Source organism: Grammomys surdaster, unplaced genomic scaffold (genome assembly GCF_004785775.1).
Source record: "Grammomys surdaster isolate TR1022 unplaced genomic scaffold, NIH_TR_1.0 125979, whole genome shotgun sequence".
Taxonomy (NCBI): domain Eukaryota; kingdom Metazoa; phylum Chordata; class Mammalia; order Rodentia; family Muridae; genus Grammomys; species Grammomys surdaster.
Window position 1 is genome coordinate 2501877 of NW_021620795.1, and position 20227 is coordinate 2522103.

At 42.5% G+C, this 20227-nt stretch overlaps 1 protein-coding gene across 4 annotated transcripts in view; it reads left to right on the forward strand.

Moving 5' to 3' along the window:
• The window catches only part of Arhgef3 (Rho guanine nucleotide exchange factor 3), a 287557-nt gene that overhangs the window by 254872 nt on the left and 12458 nt on the right, over positions 1-20227 (forward strand). For all 4 annotated transcript variants that reach the window (XM_028754050.1, XM_028754053.1, XM_028754051.1 and 1 more), the window contains 4 exons: positions 6896-7066; positions 10982-11044; positions 13236-13332; positions 13483-13559. In XM_028754050.1, coding sequence (XP_028609883.1) covers positions 6896-7066; positions 10982-11044; positions 13236-13332; positions 13483-13559 — 408 coding nt within the window. The remainder of the gene's footprint in view (positions 1-6895; positions 7067-10981; positions 11045-13235; positions 13333-13482; positions 13560-20227) is intronic.

The following is a 20227-nucleotide window of genomic DNA, read 5'->3' on the forward strand; positions in this document are numbered from 1 at the left end:
GTTTCTACTTATTTGCAGGCCTCGCTTTCCTCATGGAAACTCTTGCTTATTCTGGAACAGTTTTCATTGCTGTCCCCAAATCCTCCCACCCAAGGAGGTCTGTGTTCTTGTTTCTGTGGTTATGTGGTCAAATCTGTCACTTTGAAATGGACCAGTGTTTCTCACCTAAGGGGACGTAGGTAGTGTCTCAAGATGTTTTGGTTAGTACAGCTGGGTTGGGGATGCTACTTGTATGCTGTGGTTAGAAACCAATGATGTGCCGGGCAGTGGTGGCGCACGCCTTTAATTCCAGCACTTGGGAGGCAAAGGCAGGCGGATTTCTGAGTTCTAGGCCAGCCTGGTCTACAGAGTGAGTTCCAGGACAGCCAGGACTACACAGAGAAACCCTGTCTCGAAAAAAAACAAAAACAAAAAAAAAAAAAGAAAGAAAAAAGAAAAAAAGAAGAAACCAATGATGTGCAGGACAGCTCTGCATAACAAAAACTTGTCTACTTCAGAATTGAGTGGCCACAAGGTTGAGAAATTGTTACAGACCAGGAAGTAACATGAAACTCAACTACTTTGGGTCATGTACCGCCTTACATGAGAGCAGACCAGGATTGTCATTCTGAATGCCCCGCCCCCTGGTTTAAATTTACTACTTATTAACTTCATGGCTTTCATCAAATTTAACCTTCTGTGAGCCTCAAGCGCCCTATCTGTAAAATGGGAGCAAGAATTCCATGTCTTGAGTTTAGAAGAATTCTAAAGCTTGTCTCACAGTGCAGGCACAGAACAACTCCCTCCTTCCCCTAACTTTCACTTTTTACAGTGCCAGGTTGTTGTGCCCTCGAATGTGTAAAATGCAGAAAACCCACCAGGGAGAAGCAGATAGATGCACATACCTTCAAGGTGCTTACCATTGGAGCTTCTATAGGCAGTGTCACTTGGTTCAAATATTTGGTCCCCAGCTGGTGTTGTTTTGGAAGGTTGTAGAACCTTTAGGAGGTAGCACCTTTCTGGAGATAGTGGAGCAGGTCTTGAGGGTTTTTATAGCTTTTCCCAACATCCTGTCTATGTTCCGCTTGGTTATTCTGGACTCAGTGTGAGCGAGCAGCTCCCCTTGCATTCTGGGAGCCACACCTGTTCTGCCGCGGATGGACTGTAAGCTGTAAAACCATAAGCCAAAATAAAGCCCTTCTTCCCTTAAGTTGCTTTTTGTCAGGTATTTGGTCACAGGACTGAGAAAAATGAATGGATTTGTCTTCTGTTGTGAAGAAACAGGGAATCAGAAACAAGACTGCAAGGTCATGAAGGACAGCAAGGTCATGAGGCACACCATCCAAGTACAGAAAAATAAAGGGTGTGGTGGCAGGGACCCTGGAAGTGTTGTGCCTTTTGTCCCTTGAGGTTCTTGTAGCAGGAATCATGTTCTTTCCCCAACTTAGTCCTCCTGTATAATTGTGCCCCTTTATGTCACTAACCAGGCCAGGTGTTGTTCCTGATTTGTGACTGGCACCATAATGAACACCTGCCCAAGTCTGAAGTACTGATTCAGGGACTATCAGCAGCCACTCCTTCCTAGGGCCAGGCAGCTATTGACCACACAGCTGACCCAGTTCCATTACAGCCCCAGGGAGTTTGTTTGGTCAAAAAAAAAAAAACATCAATCATTATTCCTAAAACTGAGCCCAGTGCATTCTCTTTCCACAAGCCAGTTTCTTTCCTAGAAGGCAGAAGATGGACTACTCTCACTGAAACCTTGGGACAGCCTTTGAGTTCCTGGAACTTATGGGTACAGCTCCAGCATAAAAAGAGGTCAGACTTTGGAAACAAAATGTGTATTTTGGATCCTGTCTGGGCAAATGCCTTAGCACCTCCTCCCCCAATCCCAATCTCAGTAAATGAAAACAGACTCTCGCTCTATGTGGGTGCTGTGGTTATGGGGGTGCTGTGCTAATTGGAAGACTGCATCAAAAGGGCTGAGGATCAGTATATGAAGGACCCTTAAGATAATTCCCATGACACTCTTAAGATTGGCAGTCACTAAGAAAACCCACATGAGGATTCCCTAAGAGGGTACTCCTGTAGGGTAGTGTTTACCTCTTATTTCCCCCCAAGTGGCAATGATGAAAATTTCCAACAGACCGATCTGGTCTTGATAAATACATAAAAGGATGTTCATTATTTCTTATATTGACAACATGATACTAGAACTCATGTATACTGATTTTTTACCTGAGACAACAATGAGATCCAATCTACCTGGATAAGAGAGAAGGCATGAGCTACCCTGTTTCTGTCTGGGAGAGGTACTGCCACTACCGAATAGCCTGTTTGAAGGACAATTTGGTAACACATTTTAGCACTGAATATTAACGTGCTTATTTGAGCAGAGATGAGATCTTGGTACCCCCAGCAATTCAAGTGAGATGCAATAAAAATAAATAAGGTTTGATAGTTTTTAGACTAAGGGACTCTGCCTTCATAGATATGAGCACAGGCACACAAAGGGCGTGCCCTCGGGTACTTCTTGTAACGATGAGCTGTCAGAAATCATTCCACCATTCATCAGGAGGGCGGTGAGTAAGTATGGGCTCTACCGAGACATCAGGGTCCTGCACAGACATTTCTAAGGAGTGACTTTGGAGGTGAAGAAGATGTCTGGGCCTAGGAAATTGATTTTGGATTCCACTAATTTGTTCACTACAAAGTTGGCTAAATTTCTGGTACCAGAACTTGCTCTCAATGGTTTTACTTGAAAGGAATTTTCTCTCTTTTCAATTAACTTTTTATGCTAGTAAACAAAACAACAAGTTTCATAGTGGCATTTTCTGTATATTCTTTCATACATTACACACAATTCCACACATTGTGTTTTGTTCTGTTACCCACTCAGGTATGTTTTGCTCTACAACTTATTTTAGTTTTAATTGTCTATGCAGTTGGAGGGAGTATGTGTATTTTAGCGCCGAAGCGAGTGGAGGCCAGAAAAGGAAGTTGGATCTTCTGGAGCTGGAGTTACAGGTGACTGTGTGCTGTACAATACAGAGATTAGGAATCAAAAGCAGCTCCTCTGAATTGAAGAGCCACAAGTGTCATTAGCCACTGAATTGTCTGGCCATCCCCTTGGGTAAGCTTTGAAGGATGAGTTTTATATACTACCACAAAAAAAGGTATAGTTGCCTGAAAAGAGAAACACTGCTTTTAGAAAAAAACTTAGAAAAAAAAGACTTGGATAGATGTTAAGTACGACAGTGATTAATGGCAGGAAGTGCATTTTGGGGAGAACAAGAGTATTTGTATCTAAAAATTATATAATTTTGAAAAAAAAAACCATGAACATTTCAAGTTAATATAAATGACTTTCCAACTCTTGGGGGAAGTCCAGTGTCACTCAGATTGAAAGCATGATGCAACGGCAACTGATCCCTCCAAGTGAAAGTGGAAACCGATGCTGTGTCCTGCGCCTTTTGTGTGTTTTTTCTTTCTTCTCTCTGTTCTACGGTTCCCATCTGCCCATCAGAAGCACAGAGAGTGTGGGCCAGTGACTCACTGCCCTGTGTGTTAACCTTTCAGTCTGTGGTTGATTGATTCTGAGTGCAGCAAGTTACGTCCGTTTGGTCTAGTTGCTGTTTATAGGGCGTGTTTCAGAGAGCCCGACTTGTGCAACACCATTAGTAACCCGGGCAAGCACTTTCTTGTTGTCCTGCACGGAAGCAGGTTCAGATGTCACGCGCTCACCTGAAGCTCCTGCTAGCTAACCCTGGAACTTTCCTGCTGCTTGAAAGACTACAAAGAATTGCCTCCACAAAGCCCTGGAAACACCCCCAAAGCCCTTTGGAAACTTCCTATAATATTTTCCATTTCCTCAGGTTCTAAAAAAAAAAAAATCAGAAAGTAAGCCAGAAGTCAGCCATAACATCCATGTAAGAAAAAAAAAAAAGAAGAGAAACCATTGGCATTTTAAAATATTTGCTTGCATGTGGTTTTCATAATTATGAAGCAGTCATACACAGATTTTAATGCTGGTCAGTTTTGCATGAAAGAGATCTTTAGAAGCTAAATTAGAGTTGTCATAAAGGTGAGACAATTCTATCAACAGGTAATTCTAATTTATTTAACAGTGATTTTAACAGTGGAGCCATTTCTTCAGCTTCTCTTCTCCCAACTCCAATTTTTAAAAAAAATTAGAAACTTCCCTAATGAGTTGTAATTACCAAATTTCATAGTTGGAGCTCAAATAACTGAGAGCTGCCGTGTACTATCTTAGTGACACAGGCTCACACATCACATTCAAAGTCATTTAAAATCAAGTTAAATAAATAAAGCAAGACGTGGCCGCTGTCCTGTCAGGTTTGTCCCAGTGGTAGAATAGGAGAAAGGGCAGACATTGGTGAGGTCTTTCTAAAAGAGAGTGAGCGAGCGCTGGGTTATATTCTGAAGACAGGTGAGGATTTGGTTGGGAAATGGGAGAAACACTTGTGAGAAAGAGGCTTACTTAGAGGAAGCACTGAGGGTTACTAACAAGAACAAAAACAAACAAATAAACAAATGCAACACTCTAGAGAGAGGCAGGTTGATGGGGGAATGGCAGAAGATACTTCTTTTTTTTTTTTTTAATATTTATTTATTTATTTTATTGATGAGTACATTGTAGCTGTCTTCAGACACACCAGAAGAGGGCATCCAATCTCATTACGGATGGTTGTGAGCCACCATGTGGTTGCTGGGATTTGAACTCAGGACCTCTGGAAGAGCAGTCTGTGCTCTTAACCGCTGAGCCATCTCTCCAGCCCCCCAGAAGATACTTCTAAATATGTCACTGTAGTCAGATTCTTTGCCAAGCTGAGTGGAAGTTCACACGAAGGGCCCAGGGAACAGCGCCACAGGAACATTTGTTAAATAGTGAGTGTGTGTGTTGGGAGTGTTACTAGTTTTCAGCTAGATATGATAGAACACATCTGGCAGGGCCATAAGAACATTTATTAAATAGAGTGTCTGTGTGGGCAGGTATAGGAATGTTATTGGGTTTTAGCTGGATATAGTAGTACACACCTGTAATTTCAGTTCTTGGGAGGTTGAGGTAGGAAGGTGCTGAGTTTGAGGCTAGCCTGGGCTACACAGTGAGTTCCAGGTCATCCTATGTTCTGTAACCAAAGAACCTGTCTTCTTTAAAAAAAGATTTGTTTTAATATCTTAAAGTGTGTATGTCTGTGTATGTATGTATGTATGTATGTATGTATGTATGTATGTATGTGTACAGGTACCCTAAGAGGCCAGAGAGATCAGATCTCCCTGGAGATGGAATTTTAGATAGTTATGAATACTGGAATCCAAACTTTGGTCCTTTGAAAGTCAGTGGGCATCTTAACAGTTTGTCTATCTCTCCATCCCCATGAGAACTTATCTTTTTTATAAAAAAGGTATCTTTGTGAATGTAGTAATATTTGCTTTGTCTGTCTCTAGGGAACTCATTGAAATCTTGCAGGGCAAAGACTAAAGATGACACATTACCTTCCTTTGGATGCTTTGTGGTTGTCACAAGAATACCCCGTGGTAGTATATTTCACTCACAAGGCTGGACTTTGGGTAATCAGACCTCTGAACACAGCCGGGGCCTCTTTGCAAAAGAGCAAAACATGTCAGGGGTAGGCATCACTTACCACCAGCTGGTCTCAGTATGCATTTTAGTGCAACATTTTGAGTTGATAGAACCCCCAACTACTGGAGACAGAAAGAAGACTGTATTAACCTATGTAACTAAAATGACTAAGGGTGGTCCTGGTGGGCTTCAGGTACGGCAGGATCCAGGTGCTCAAATGGTTAGGTTTGGTAAAGCCTGTTCACTTACTTCCTCCCTCAGTCAGTCATTCTCTCCAGCCTTCATCATGTGTGAGCCTTTCTTCTCACATGTGGTAAATAGATTTGTTCTGTGTGACTAGGGAGAATTGCTGCAAGAAACTTCTTCTTCTTCCACTTCTTCTTCCACTTCTTCTTCTTCCACTTCTTCTTCTTCCACTTCTTCTTCTTCCACTTCTTCTTCTTCCTCTTCTTCTTCTTCCTCTTCTTCTTCTTCCTCTTCTTCTTCTTCCTCTTCTTCTTCTTCCTCTTCTTCTTCCTCTTCTTCTTCTTCTTCCTCTTCTTCTTCTTCCTCTTCTTCTTCTTCCTCCTCTTCCTCTTCCTCTTCCTCTTCTTCCTCTTCCTCTTCTTCTTCTTCTTCTTCTTCTCCTTTTTGGTTTTTCGAGACAGGGTTTCTCTGTGTAGCCCTGGCTGTCCTGGAACTCACTCTGTAGACCAGGCTGGCCTCGAACTCAGAAATCCACCTGCCTCTGCCTCCCAAGTGCTGGGATTAAAGGCATGCGCCACCACCGCCCGGCTGCAAGAAACTTCTATGTGTGTTATCTCTGAACACTCAGGACCAGAGGAATATTCCTGCCCTTTCTCTCATAAATCCTGTCAGCAGGGGATCTCTACCCGTCCCTGAATCGGGATGGTGGCACTCTCCATTTGATTGGGACTGGAGAAGCCTACTCAGACTGTATAAGGGGGCACCCTGGATAATGGCATCCTGTTGTAGGAGAGGGTAGGTTTTTGTGTATGGCTATCCACCACTCTTTTCCGTTGTGCTTCTGAAGAATAAACATCAAAGCCATTGGGCGTTTGTTGGAGAGCTGCCTTTTGTGTGAGATTGGCCTGCCTCTGTCTTGTTCTATAGTTCACTCAGTGTCCAGGTCACACAGAACTATGTTGCGCAAAGAGCCCTCAGTGTGTAGGTGGCAGAGGATGCCCACTCCTTAAAAGCTTTGGTCATGCCCTTTCTTACAGATGTCTGTCAGCAACAGGAAGTTGCTCAAAACAGATCCACCCAGTCCTGCTGCTGACCCTATGGTGGTTTCTTTTTGTCATTGTGTAGCGGTCCATCAGCTTCCGCAGTGAGAGCCGCCCCGACATCCTCGCCCCCCGAGCCTGGTCCAGAAATGCCACCTCCTCAAGCACAAAGCGGAGAGACAGCAAACTGTGGAGTGAGACTTTTGATGTGTGTGTCAATCAGGTGCTCACCGCCAAGGAGATCAAGAGACAGGAGGTAAGCTTGGGACCCATGGAGCTGCCTATGTGTCTGCACAAAGGTTCACTACAGGCAAGAACCAGTGTATCAGTCAGTGCTCAAAGACAGGTCACCTGGGATGGGGGATGGAAGATACAGAGAAGCTAGCATCAAGCTGTGAGGGCATGGCCCTACTGTAAAAAAAAAAAACAAAAAAAAAAACAAGCTATTTTGCAATGTTGAAGCCAAGTGTCCAGTTAGGATTCTTACCCTCACAAAGACAATCATCTTCATTTTATTTATATCTTTTTCTTTTTTTTTGTGACAAACTCTCTCTGTAGTTCTGGCTATCTGGGAACTCACTATATAAACCAGGTTGGCCTCAAACCCAGAGATCTGCCTGCCTGCCTCCCAAGAGTGGATATTAAAGGCATGGGCTCCCATGCATGGCTACAATCATTTTATTTATATTTTGATAGTAACTTTTAGGAAATTTAAAAAAAATTGACTTTTAGAACTTTGGTCTACCTATAAAGGAAAATTTCTTCCTTGTAGAGGACAGTTAATTTGCCTGTAAGTTTTCTATAACCCCATCTCTAAGTGGCTGTGGTGGCATCCCCTTCTCTAGAGGGTTTGTCAGTACAGGCTCTGTTCACTTTGCTATATATGATGCCTCAAAACTTGCAGAGAACCCTTTGCCTTTGCTCCTGGGTGCTAGGATTAATGGTGTTCACTAGCACACTGGTCCAGTCTCTCCCCCACCCCCTCTCTAACTACCTGAGGACCTTGGCAAAAGGGGTACTAGGAGCTGTTGAAATATTTCAAGTATTGTATGGCTATAGAGATTGGGAAGGTGAGTTTATGTGTGCGTGTGTGTGTGTGTGCTTGAGTAACTTAATAGATGAAGTAAGGCACAAAACAGAGTGCTAACATGTATATAAAATGATTGTGTATGTGTATACACACACACACACACACATATATATACATATATATATATATATATGCATACACACACACACACACACACACACATATATATATATATATATATATATATATATATATGAGAATGAATTTGTTTGTATGCATGAAAATATTTCTCGAAAGATGCCCAAAGAATTGGCAACAATGTTTCTTCCTGAAGTTACTGAAAGAAGGGGCTGAGAGTGAAGGTTCTTCCCACGTGCCCATTTTGTGCAGTGTGTGTTGGGTACCATGTAAATGTATTGCCTATCAAACAGTGACTACAGCCTTTAAAATAATGCATGCACCCTCCAAAGTCCTATGTAGAAATATGACAACATCTTATGTGATGTTAGGACGTATGTGTTTGATCTTCATCTGTGTGGCATGCAGAGTCTCAATATCCTCAACCAGAAGTGAATAGAATGATTGATGACTATCAGCCATGGAAAAGCTTCAGGATGGGTATTAGCCACTAGTAAGATCCAGGCAAGATAATACCAGTGAGACTTCCAGGCTGTCCTAGTTTTCTGGTTTGTTTTTTGTCAACTTGACATAGTTAGCTTATCTGGGAAGAGGAAACTTGATTGAAAAAGTGCCTCCATTGGGTTACAGGCAAGTCTGAGGGATGTTGTCTTGATGAATGATTTGTCTGGGAGGGCCCAGCACACTGTGAGCAGTACCACCCTTGTGCAGGCGATCCTGCATAGTAGAAGAAAACAGGTTGACAGGCAGGCCAGTAAGTAGCATTCCCCTATGACAGTGATCTCAACCTTCTTAATGCTGTGACCCTTTAACCCAGTTCCTTGTGTTTGTGGTGACCTCCAACCATAACTTATTTTCATTGTTATATCATAGCTGTAATTTTGCTACTGTTATGAATTGTAATGTCACTATTCTGATATGCAACCCCAAAGCGATTGCAACCCACAGGTTGAGAAGCACTGCTCTATGATCTCCCTTCTAGTTCCTGCCTCAAGGCTTCTGCCTTGAATCAGGCCCTGAGTTCTCTCAGTGATGGACTATAACCTAAGAGTTGTAAGATGAAATCAACCCTTTTCTCCCCAAGTTGTTTTTGCTTATCCCAGCAACAGAAACCAAACTAAGATATGGCTCTCCCTGTTAACCCCTGGGGAATGAGAAAGGCTGATGGTTACTGGTGATAAGCAAGGGCCAGTGATTTCATCTGTCATGTTGTCTGGGTCTCCATAGAAACCCAGAAGGCCAAAGTTTTAAGAGCTGAATAACTAAACATATGAGTTCTGGGTGCAGTAGATCTAGCGAGGGCATAGAATGTGTAGGTTGCGCCCATAACTTCCCCTGATCCTATACTTACCTGATGCTCTTATCCTTTATGATAGCCTATAAACCAGTGAGTGTGAATGTTGCCTTGGGATCTGTGAGCAGTTGTGACAAATAAACCCTGAGGAGGGACCATGAGAACTCTGACTTCTTAACTGTTGATGAGGGTCATAGGTCAAACTGTTTGAGGTCTTGATTAGTATATAAAAGGATGAGTCTGCGCAGAGCCCACACTTGGGGGACATGATGCTGTCTCCAGGTAGGTAGCATTAGAAACGATGGCCAGGCAGTGGTGGTGTGTGCCTGTTATCCCAGCACTGGGGAGGCAGAGGCAGGTAGATCTCTGAATTCGAGGCCAGCCTGGTCCACAGAGTGAGTTCTGTGCAGCTTCTCATGTGACAGTGACTGTTTCAGTAAGCCATGACATGAGGCTTTGCTGGGCCTTGGGGAAGGTTGTCCCTGTAGCCCAGTATCCTGCCCCACCTGTTCTGTTCCATGTCATGGCCCTTTGGTCCCTAAACCTCAGAGTAGCAGGCATGCCTGAAAGCTGTTGACTCCTCCTCACCAGCTGGAAACAGTACAGTTGCTCCTGGATCATCATCAGAGACTTGTAGTCCTTTAATACCATAATGTTTGCCCAGTGTTTAGATTCCCAGATGAGAGAGGGTGTTCTGCACATCAGAGCTCTTTAAATTATGGTGGCCTAATGGAGCCAAATTAGAACTGGTCCATTTACACACACTCTCACAAAGAGCCAGCCCCGCTAATCTTATTTATTGTACCTTGTGGGACTTGAGAATGGATTGACCCCACCAGATTCTATTTACAGTAATAAACTGTTGGATTCTTTCTATAACCCCAGTCTTAAGTAGATGATAGGGATATGCTTTCTGCTGAGACTTGCCTTCTTTGGTTAAGAGAGATGCAGAGTGTGATGGTCTGGTTAATAACACTGCCAGGTCCATTTGACACAGTTACCTTGTGTTAGATTTCGTCAGAGTTCTAAAACATTAAGGGTGACCGTGTAGGTTAGAAATACATGTTCGCTCACAGATGAGGCTTCTCCTTTAAGCTTTTCACTACAAGAACATTTACTTCAGGCTAATTAACCTACAACTACTACTGCTACTACTACAATACTACTACTGCTTCTGTATTACTACTACTGTACTACTACTGCTTCTGTATTACTACTACAATACTACTACTGCTTCTGTATTACTTCTACTATACTACTACTTCTATGCTACTGCTATGCTACGCCTACAATACTACTACTATTTCTATACTACTACTTCTATACTACTACTACTATTATACTACCACTTGTATGCTACTACTACTATACTGCTACTACTTTTCTTTCTTCTCTTCTTCCTTCTCTTCCTCTCCATCCTTCCCCTTCTCCTTCTCCTCTTCTTCCTTCTTTATCTTCCTTCCTCTTCCTTCTTCCTCCCTCCTACCCTTCCTCCCCTCTTCCTCTTCTCTCTTCTAATCTGCAGGTTATTAAACCCAGGCCTTTGCACACACCCAGCATATACTTCCCTGAGTATCACCCTCAGGCTCGTCTAACTTAAGGGTATTTGGAGCTTTTGAATGTTGGTACTGTTTGAATTTGGTCTCATAAATGAAAGAACGGGGCCAGTCTATTTTATCTTTTTTTTTTTTTTTTTTTAAACCCTGCAGGCAATCTTTGAGCTTTCTCAAGGTGAAGAAGACTTGATAGAGGACTTGAAATTAGCAAAAAAGGTAAGCTAAGACACAGTAGCTGTTTGAGTCACTCCTTGTTTTTCTCTGCCTTGTGAGTCATTTCGCAGCCCCGAGATGATGCTTTTGAGTAACCTCTTTATGACTAACTCAAGTCACTAAAAATTGAGAAGAACCTTTTACCACAAACCCAGCAGCAAAGGAAATGGCTCAAAGCAAGAAGGCAAATAGCTCTCTAGACCAGGCACCTGCCGGATGCCTCTGCCTGTCTAGTGCCCCTCAAAGGATCTGTTTAAATCTGAAAGTGCTCACGGAGGCCTGATTTAATGTGCATTTCACTGTCCTAGAAGTCCCTCTTGAGCTGCTCAGGAGGCTGAGGAGGGAGGGCCTAGAGCATGAGACCAGCCTGGGCAACAGGTCAAAAGCCTGTCTTTCAAAACATGTCAGAAAAAACGAGTGTCATATAGGGCCTCTTTGTTCACAAGAGATCAGGATAAAGACATTTGAGTTGTGGAAGTAGGTAAAGGGAAGTGTTTGTATAGCATAATAAGTTAAGGTCTTTCATATGGAAATGGGGTTAAGGGCTTGGGGCGGGGCTTATTTGTTGAGTAGTGGGGATCAATTTTGGACTTAAACATGCTAGGCACATGATCTACTGCTGAGCTAGACCCCAGATGAAAACATGTTAATCAGCGTCTTTGGGAGGAGGGGCGGAAACCCTTGCCTTCTTTCACGTACATTCTTGACAACAAATCTTTCCATTCCAGTGACCTCCCTACTTTGAAAGCTCAATTCAGGCTCCATTGGCTTTTTTGTTATGTTTTTGAAGGAATCCTGAGTTTGGAAGAATGTTTCTCCTCTTAGGATCCTTGGTTCAACATTTTGCTAGTAGGAAGCTCTTCCCCCTGTACTCCTGAGATGGCCGTCTAGGCTTTGCATGGACACAGCCAAGAAAACTGTTGGGTGGGGCTAGAGACTGAGCAGCTCGGAGAAGCAAGAAGGCATTTCAGTCTGGAACACATCATATGTCCATATGCTGGTCATACGCTGAAGCCCCACTTTCCGAGTAGAGATTTCCCAAACATAAACATCTTGAGATGTTTCTCGGTCATCCTCTGACTCACAGCGATCTGTTTTCCCCAGACCCTTCTCTTTCCTCTCAGCTATACACCTCTACCCCTCACATAAGCATCAGCTCAAATCAAGATCCTTTCTTCTGGGGTATTTCCTGCCTCCTCTGTATCACATGCCTCGTCTCCAGAACCTTCCTTGGATACCTTACCTTTAATTTTCTAACCTGTTAGAGCACTTCATAACTTGACTGTTTTTGGTTTCGTAACATTCTGCTGTTAATATTCAACTGTTTTTTTTTTTAACGTATATTTTAAGTTTCCATGTATCTTTAAAAAAAAATCTCAATTAGCTTTATACAACTCCCTGAAGGGAAGAGTTGGCATCTATGTCTTATTTTGCATGTGTCTATGTGTAGTATACATGTATGTGTGTGTGTTCATGTGTGTATGGTCACATCTGTGCTTGTGGGTGCCAGAGGCTAATGTCATGAGGTCTTCATTGGATCTTCATCATATTTACTAAAATAGGTTCTCTTGACTGAACCCAAAGCTCATCAATATGGCTGCTAGTCAGGTTAGCTAGCCTGTGCTAGGACTCTCCCTATCTCTCCACCTTCCAAGTGCTGGGATGGTAGGAGGGCCACCATAGCCACCCAACGTTGATGTGCATTCTGGAGATCTGAACCAACCAGGATTGGTAAATGGTTTTCTGTCTGCTTAACATCAATAGTGAAGGATCCAACCACTTTTCTTTTCTTTGAAATATGTACTTATTGAAAAGGCCTGCTGTTAGCTAATTTTACATAAAATGGAGGTTTTTCAAAATGTACAATCATGTTTACTTTTGGAGCTTTATAAGAATCAAAACTGCTCTCCAAGTAAGATTTTTGCTCCTTCCTAGATGTAGGATATATTAAAGTGTAGAAGGGTTTGGGGGGAAAATCTACCTTGGCTTCTCAGTAGTCATAAAAGGCTGAAGGCAGAACTTGATCTTCTATTCTTCCAGCCACACCTGTCTGCTGTTTGCATGGCATTGTGGGAAAAATTGTAGGGAGCCAATTTTTATTTATCATACAGCACCTCTCAGGAATGATTTGTACAAACAACTGAGTTCCTCTGCATTTCAATATTTCTGTCCCTCTTTTGCTCATCTTTCCCAGGCATACCATGACCCCATGCTGAAACTCTCAATAATGACAGAACAAGAACTGAATCAGATTTTTGGGACACTGGACTCTCTAATTCCTCTCCATGAAGGTATGGTTTTGGTCCCAGATAAGTCATGACTTGTAGTTTAACGATAGCAAATTTGTGATTGTGTAATCATGGAAAGAGCCCAGAAGCTTCTGCCACCCTGCTCATCTTTGAATGCCTAACATAATAAGCATTCCGTTTGTTTCTTTCCAGACCTCCTTAGCCAGCTTCGAGACGTTCGGAAGCCCGATGGCTCGACTGAGCACGTTGGTCCCATCCTCGTGGGCTGGGTAAGAAATGGTCTCTGGTCTTGTTTGAAGATAGATTTCACTTTACCTGGACTTTTTCTTTGTTGGCAAAGACTTTGTTAGTTATTATATCAGATAAAATGTTAAACTCTTAACATATTGAGAGTTTATGTCTTCAAAGCATGGAAACAAGTTTTTCCAATTACAGGTTTATTTCATTGAAAGACAACATGGCCTTTTTGCAACAAAACAAACGAAAAGAACACACAGAACTATTCTTAGTTTCATGTGGGATAAAATGACACTAGATTATGTTGGAGCTAGGCCAATTATTACCATTTCTACTCATTCTACTAAGTTTAAAATTAACATCTTAGTTTTTTTTTTTAGTGCATGTTATGTAAGAACTTAATCACTGAGCTGTATCTCCATAGCCCATCCCACCGTTCCTACCTTATTTTGAGGCACGTTCTTATTAAATTGTCCACACTGTTCTTGAACTCACTTTGTAGCCCAGGCAGGCCTTGAGTTTGGGGTACCTCAGCCTTAACCTTCCAAGTAGCTGGGGTTTATAGGCCTGTGTTACCAGGCCTGGCGTGACACTCTTATTCATCATTAAAAAATGCTTTTCAATGTATTTAAAAAATCTTGACTATGATATAATTTATGATGATATAGCTCTTGTTTAGAAGGTGCAAGGCCGTGGGCTTGATCCCTGGTACTGAGAGTGGGGATGGGATGGGATCCGATGGTTTAAATGTAGTTTTGCAAACATGGCAATGAGTGCATGTTGTTTGTAGTTAGAGCATTCATTCCTTGTCCTAAGTAACTGCTGGTTATATAGACCTTCATCTAGCATAACTGATTCCTTTCTTAAAGAACGAAGCTATGACCTTAGTTAGGTTAGGGCTCATAAACGTATGGTCCTCCTACTGAATCTGTGTTCAGAGTGTGTAATGTTGCTCTTTGTGTTCTTTGCTTGGACAAAGCATATGCTATTTCCCCACCATTCCAACTACTCTTATTGTGCGCCCCTCTTTTTCTCCGGTGAGTTTGTGGATGCTCCATCCCAATTCTGATGTTTTTATTTGTTATGAAGCAGGTAATGAAAGCAGACAACTTTAATGACTTCTTCTAGGCAGAATTAGATCTCTTGATCCCTCTGATGGAGCCAGTACTCCAGGACACTGGGCAGGGGGTGTAGTGATAGAGAGGGGTTTTATGTATTTTTAATATGTTAGTAGTCTCTTTCCAGGTAAACTTGTTCCTAACCTTCCTAAAATCTTCTGGTTCTCATTGATGTCACATGGATGTACCAAAAATTCTTAATATTGGGTCTGATCTGGCCCCTCAGTTATTGCCCCTCAGTTATTGCTATGATCTGGAACCTTCAAAGGGTCCCATGACTTGGTTTTCGTTCAGAAGTCAATTTTAGTACCTAGGCGGAAATATCTCAAGAATATCTGAGAGACATGTAATGTTCTCAGTTGAATAATTTAGACAACACACTTCAATATTTCAGGAGCGGTCATTCATCACAAACTTTGACTTTGCGTTATGAGTCATGGTATTGTTTTAAACTTCTTCAACCCATGAAGCCATTCCTCTAGAGAGAGTGGGTCGACTGGAGTCAGAAGTGGTTCAATGAGAAGGTGTACATTAGTGTTTGTAAACTTCCTCAGACTGTGGACTCCCTTCAGAGTCAGCAGGGTGCCTGCTCCATTTTTTTATGACATAGTAATGTAGAATGGTGTTGTCTCTTTAAGCATAGTGTGCAGTTTGTGACACTGTTTCAGCCTCAAGCTTGAGGATTTTGCCTTACTCACTTTTTTCCTGGAACATACTTTTGTCCCTAGTGTTATGAAGTTAGTTTGATCTGGGGAAAGCTTTAGCAGTTATGTCTTATACATACCCAGAGGAGAAGTGTGACCATGCCAGTCAGTTGCTGTCTGGACCCACCAGGCCTCAAATGGGGACTGGAAGCTTGAAGAGCATCCTGAAAGGAAACAAGTGGTTCATTGTTGCCAGAGTTCACGAGAAATGGCCCTTACTTATGAATCAAAGTGCAGCTAAGTGGTTTTCCTCTTTTAGCTTCAGGTGTATGGGTATGAGTGATTCACCAAGGGGTGAATCTGTTTGAGTTCTACCCTCTTAAACAGAACAAAATAAACATCTTACTGGACAGAGTGAGAAAAGTCAGGCCCATTCAATCCATGGGAAATTGAGTTATTTTCCTGCAAAGGAAAATACAAACCTTTGAACAAGTGAACTGGCCCCCTAGGAGAGTATCAGCTGGGCCTTTCTTTGCCTTAGAGTGAATCTATGACTCTGGGAGTCCCCTTCCTAGTAAGTCATCCTGTTTGAGCAAGCCTCCCATATCACAAGAAAACAATGTCCCAAGTGACTGGTTTCAGGAATAAAATAATTTATAAGCTCTCCAAGGCAGAAAGTGAGTCCTCCTGTCAGTTTAGGTCCTGGTTAATTTTTAATTCTGAAAAGAGACAGGGTACATGGAAGTAAAATTCCAGATTCATTCATTTTTTATGATAGACTTTCTAAAATATATATATGAAAAACAGAAAAAAGTGTTATCTATATATATATCTACATGTATACATATATGTGTGTATATATACACATATATATTCCATGTGTATATATACACATGGGCTTTTAAAATTGTTTATTCTTTGACAGTTTCATATACACTGAATTTTAGTGGTTTTACCTCATGCTTCTCACCTTACTCACCTCCTGTCCCTCTCCCACTGAACCCTCCCCCTTCCCAGCAAGTCCTTTCCTCTCCTCTTCTCTTCTTATTACCCACTGAAGTTAATTCTAGTTGCTTGCACAAGAGTGAGAGATTATTTACAAGAGTCATCAGTGGCTTTCACCACTGAACAAAGTGACATCCTCCCCCAGCGACCACTAACTGCCCAAAGGGCCTCAGGGAGGAGTGGTGTCTCATGGTCCCACCCCCATCCACGGTGCAGTGTTGATGGGCACAGTCTTGTGCAGACCTTGTACAGATGGCCAACCATGCAGTGAGCTATTTGCTCAGCTGTAAACGGAAACCTGTTCTGGTCAGCTCCTCCCCTAAGTGCTAGATGACTTAACACCTCTTTAAATGGACTATCAAGAACTTAGAGGGGACCTTTGGCTTCATGGGCACCAGCACTCATGTGCACTTACTGACCCCCCATATGCATAATTAAGATAATCTTTTTTTTTTTAAGAAAAAAAAAGTATAAGGGAGCACTTAGGAGGAGATCAAGAATTCAGAGTCATTTGCCTTTATACTAAGCTTAAGGTCAGGGAGGGGTACGTGCTACCCTGTTTCCAGAGACCCCAATCTATTTTATCTGCTCAAGGTTCAGAGAACATCGTATAAGGGAAAAAAAGGATGGAAGAGTCAGATGGGGGCAACCAGCAACAAAATGACATTTTCTGACCATGGCGTACCAGTTTGCTTTAATTCCAGGTTAGACACTACAGAGTGAGACCTTATCTTAAACAATAACAACGTAGCAACAAAACAAACAAGCAAAACATAGATTGTAATAATAGCTAGTACTTAACGCTTCTTACTCAGAGGGTAAACTCTGGGCTATGTATTTTATATGCCTTGTCTCATTAAAGGGGAAAAGGCCCTCATTATACACATTTTATAAGTAGAGAAACTGAAACTGAGGTATAGAACAGTCGCCCACAAACACCTAAGTTTGTTTTTGAATCTGATGCTGGATTCCCAGAGTCTGGGTTTTTTTTTTTTTTTTTCTGCCTTAAACTACTGAGATTTTACCTCAGTTTTAAAGAGTATGCATATATATTTGAGAATCTGTATACATTTTGAGTCTTGCCCAGGAAATGAGCACCCTGTCAGGTGTGAACAAAGGACTGGAGCTTAACTTGGTTACCATGGTAGCAAGTGGCAAGATCAGAGAAAGTAATGGTCTGTTGGACAGTGTGGCCAGAGTTCCTCTGTAGTTCATAAACATGGGTCATTTCCAGGTCTTTAAAGAGGCGAGGAAGTGGAAATGAAATTAAGAGAGCCTGAGGTGATTTTTGAACTGACTCTGAAAATCTAAATTACAAGCATCACTGGGGGTGGGGGAAGGGTACCAATTACTATTGCTTCAAAATATAAGGTTGAGCAGAGGGTTTCTGCAGCTGTTTCTAACACAACCAAAAAGGTTGTTGTTGCTGTTGTTGTTGGTGGTGGTGGTAGTGTGTGTGTGTGTGTGTGTGTGTGTGTGTGTGTGTGTGTATGTATGTATGTGTGTGTGTGCTTGTTTGCTCAAGTGGAAGGAAGACACTTCCAAGAAGCAACCCAGTAATGAATCTTTTAACTACTACTTCTCTGGCAACTTTTTCTACTCCATGTTAAGGAAATCATTTCAGTAGGAAGCATAAAAACAGTGGCAGAACATTTAAACTCTTCAAATGCTGCCACTCGTATTTCTGTTGACTTTGTCCCTTTGGGCTCTTGCTGTTGTTTTTACATGCATTCGTGTGTTTGCGCATGCATGTGGGCATTGAAGAGGACAACTTGTAGGAGCCTGTTCTCTGGAGTGTGTAGCTCACAGGTTAACTCAGGAGAGTTGGTTTCTTTTCACCATCTAGGTCCAGGAGATCAGACTTGGGCTTGGCAGTCAAGTACCCTTTCTGCCCCCTTTTTTTGTTCGTCTTTTGAGATAGTATCAGATTGTGTAGTCCAGGCTGATCTTGAACTCTCATTAGTTCCTGCCTCAGCTCCCTGGGTGCTCAGATTATAGGTGTGAGGCACTATGCCAGCATTCTATTTGTTTTGTGTGTGTTTTTATTTACTTAATTATTTTATTTATTTTATGTGGTTTTGATTCTGCTATTCTCTTCGTGAGCATTCATCCCAAACCGCTAACTGTTCTCTATGCCTGTCATCTACAACCTTGATTTGCTCATCCGGAATACAGACTTTGTTGTTTACTGGCACAATGTAAAATCCTGAGGGTGCAGAAACAAAAGGGACCTTTGTCACTGTCTCGCATTGAGTGCTACAGAGACAGTGTTGTGGTGAGCACAGTGTCTTCATTGGCTTCCACTGGCTGCACATTACTGCCATGGGTGTGCAGCCGGGCCACTGGCTGCATGTTACTGCCATGGGCAGCTTTGCACTCGCATGTCAGGCGAAGGCGCTGTTAAGAGGGAGGAGTAGCAGAAGGGGATGAGATGCTCTTTGCCCGAGTCTCTGATGTGGTATTTACACAATGTGACTGATGGGCAGGTCAGAGAAATTACCGTTTTACTGGAATGAAGGCAGTGCAGTTAGAGAGTTCCAGTCTTTAAGCTGGAACTATTCTTGCATGATAGTGTCATGTGATCTGGGAGGTAGTGCCAAAACCCTTTCCTGGCCTGTCATTTAGAAGATTTTTTTTTGTTGTTGTTGTTTTTTGTTTTTTGAGACAGGGTTTCTCTGTATAGCCCTGGCTGTCCTGGAACTCACTCAGTAGACCAGGCTGGCCTCAAACTCAGAAATCCGCCTGCCTCTGCCTCCCAAGTGCTGGGATTAAAGGCGTGCGCCACCACCGCCCGGCTAGAAGATTTTTAATAAATAATTCCTACAACTATTTTTTTTTTTTTAGATCATACTATTGCTTGAATTTCTTGAGGCCCCTGACTTGGAATCATTTGATCTTAAACAAATGTGGCAGTGTCTATACTGAGCCACACAAAGCCTAGCTTGTGAGTTTGGCCCTTGCTTTCTGTGTATGTTACCAAGTCTTAAAGATAAGTCTCTTTAAGATAATCTTAAAATAAATCCTGCTTTACAAAATAAAAGTAGGTAGGCTGGAGATATGGCTCAGCTACTAAGTGTGCTTGTTGCTCTTCTAGAGAGTTACAGTTCAGTCTCCAGAACCCCTATAGGATGGCTCACAACTGCATGTAACTACCCCAGATCTAGGGGTTCTGACACCCTCTTCTGGCATCTATGGGTACCTTCACACATGTGAGCCACAGAGAGACAAGCAAACCCATGCATATACACGAAAACAACAACAACAAAAAATCTTAAAATTAAATCAATTTTTAAAAATTAAAAGGGGTCTGAGGAGACGGGTCAGTAAGCAAATGCTTGAGTGTCAGTATGAGGATATGGGCTTGAATTCCCAGAACCTATGTAAAGCCAGGCACAGTCTCATGTGTCCATAATCCCAGTGCTTCACAGTGAGATGAGGGGTGGAGATACGATCCCCAGAAGCTTGCAGACCAGCGAGCCTGGAGTTTTCAGACCAGCAGCAATGAACAAAGAGACCCTGTCTAAGATGGGGACCAATACCTAGGGCTGCCCTCTGGTTTCCACATGTGTGCTGTGCACACATATCCCCGACATCATCGACATCTATACCTGGAGGCACATATAGCTCACACAAAATTTAAAAACAAGGTGCATGGCACCCGGGGAATGACAGCCAAGGTTGTCTCTTGTCCTCCAAACACCCATGAACACCAAAAAATGTACACACAAAATAAATGGGTAGTTTCTGCCTGAGGACCTGGAAAGGGTTAGGAAAATTCTGAGACTGGCCTGTAGCTCAGAGGTAGAACATCAAGCATACATGAGGCCTTGGGTTCAATCCCCAGCACTAACATGAGCATGGGTGCGCGCGCGCACACACACACACACACACACACACACACACACACACACACACACACACACACACACACAC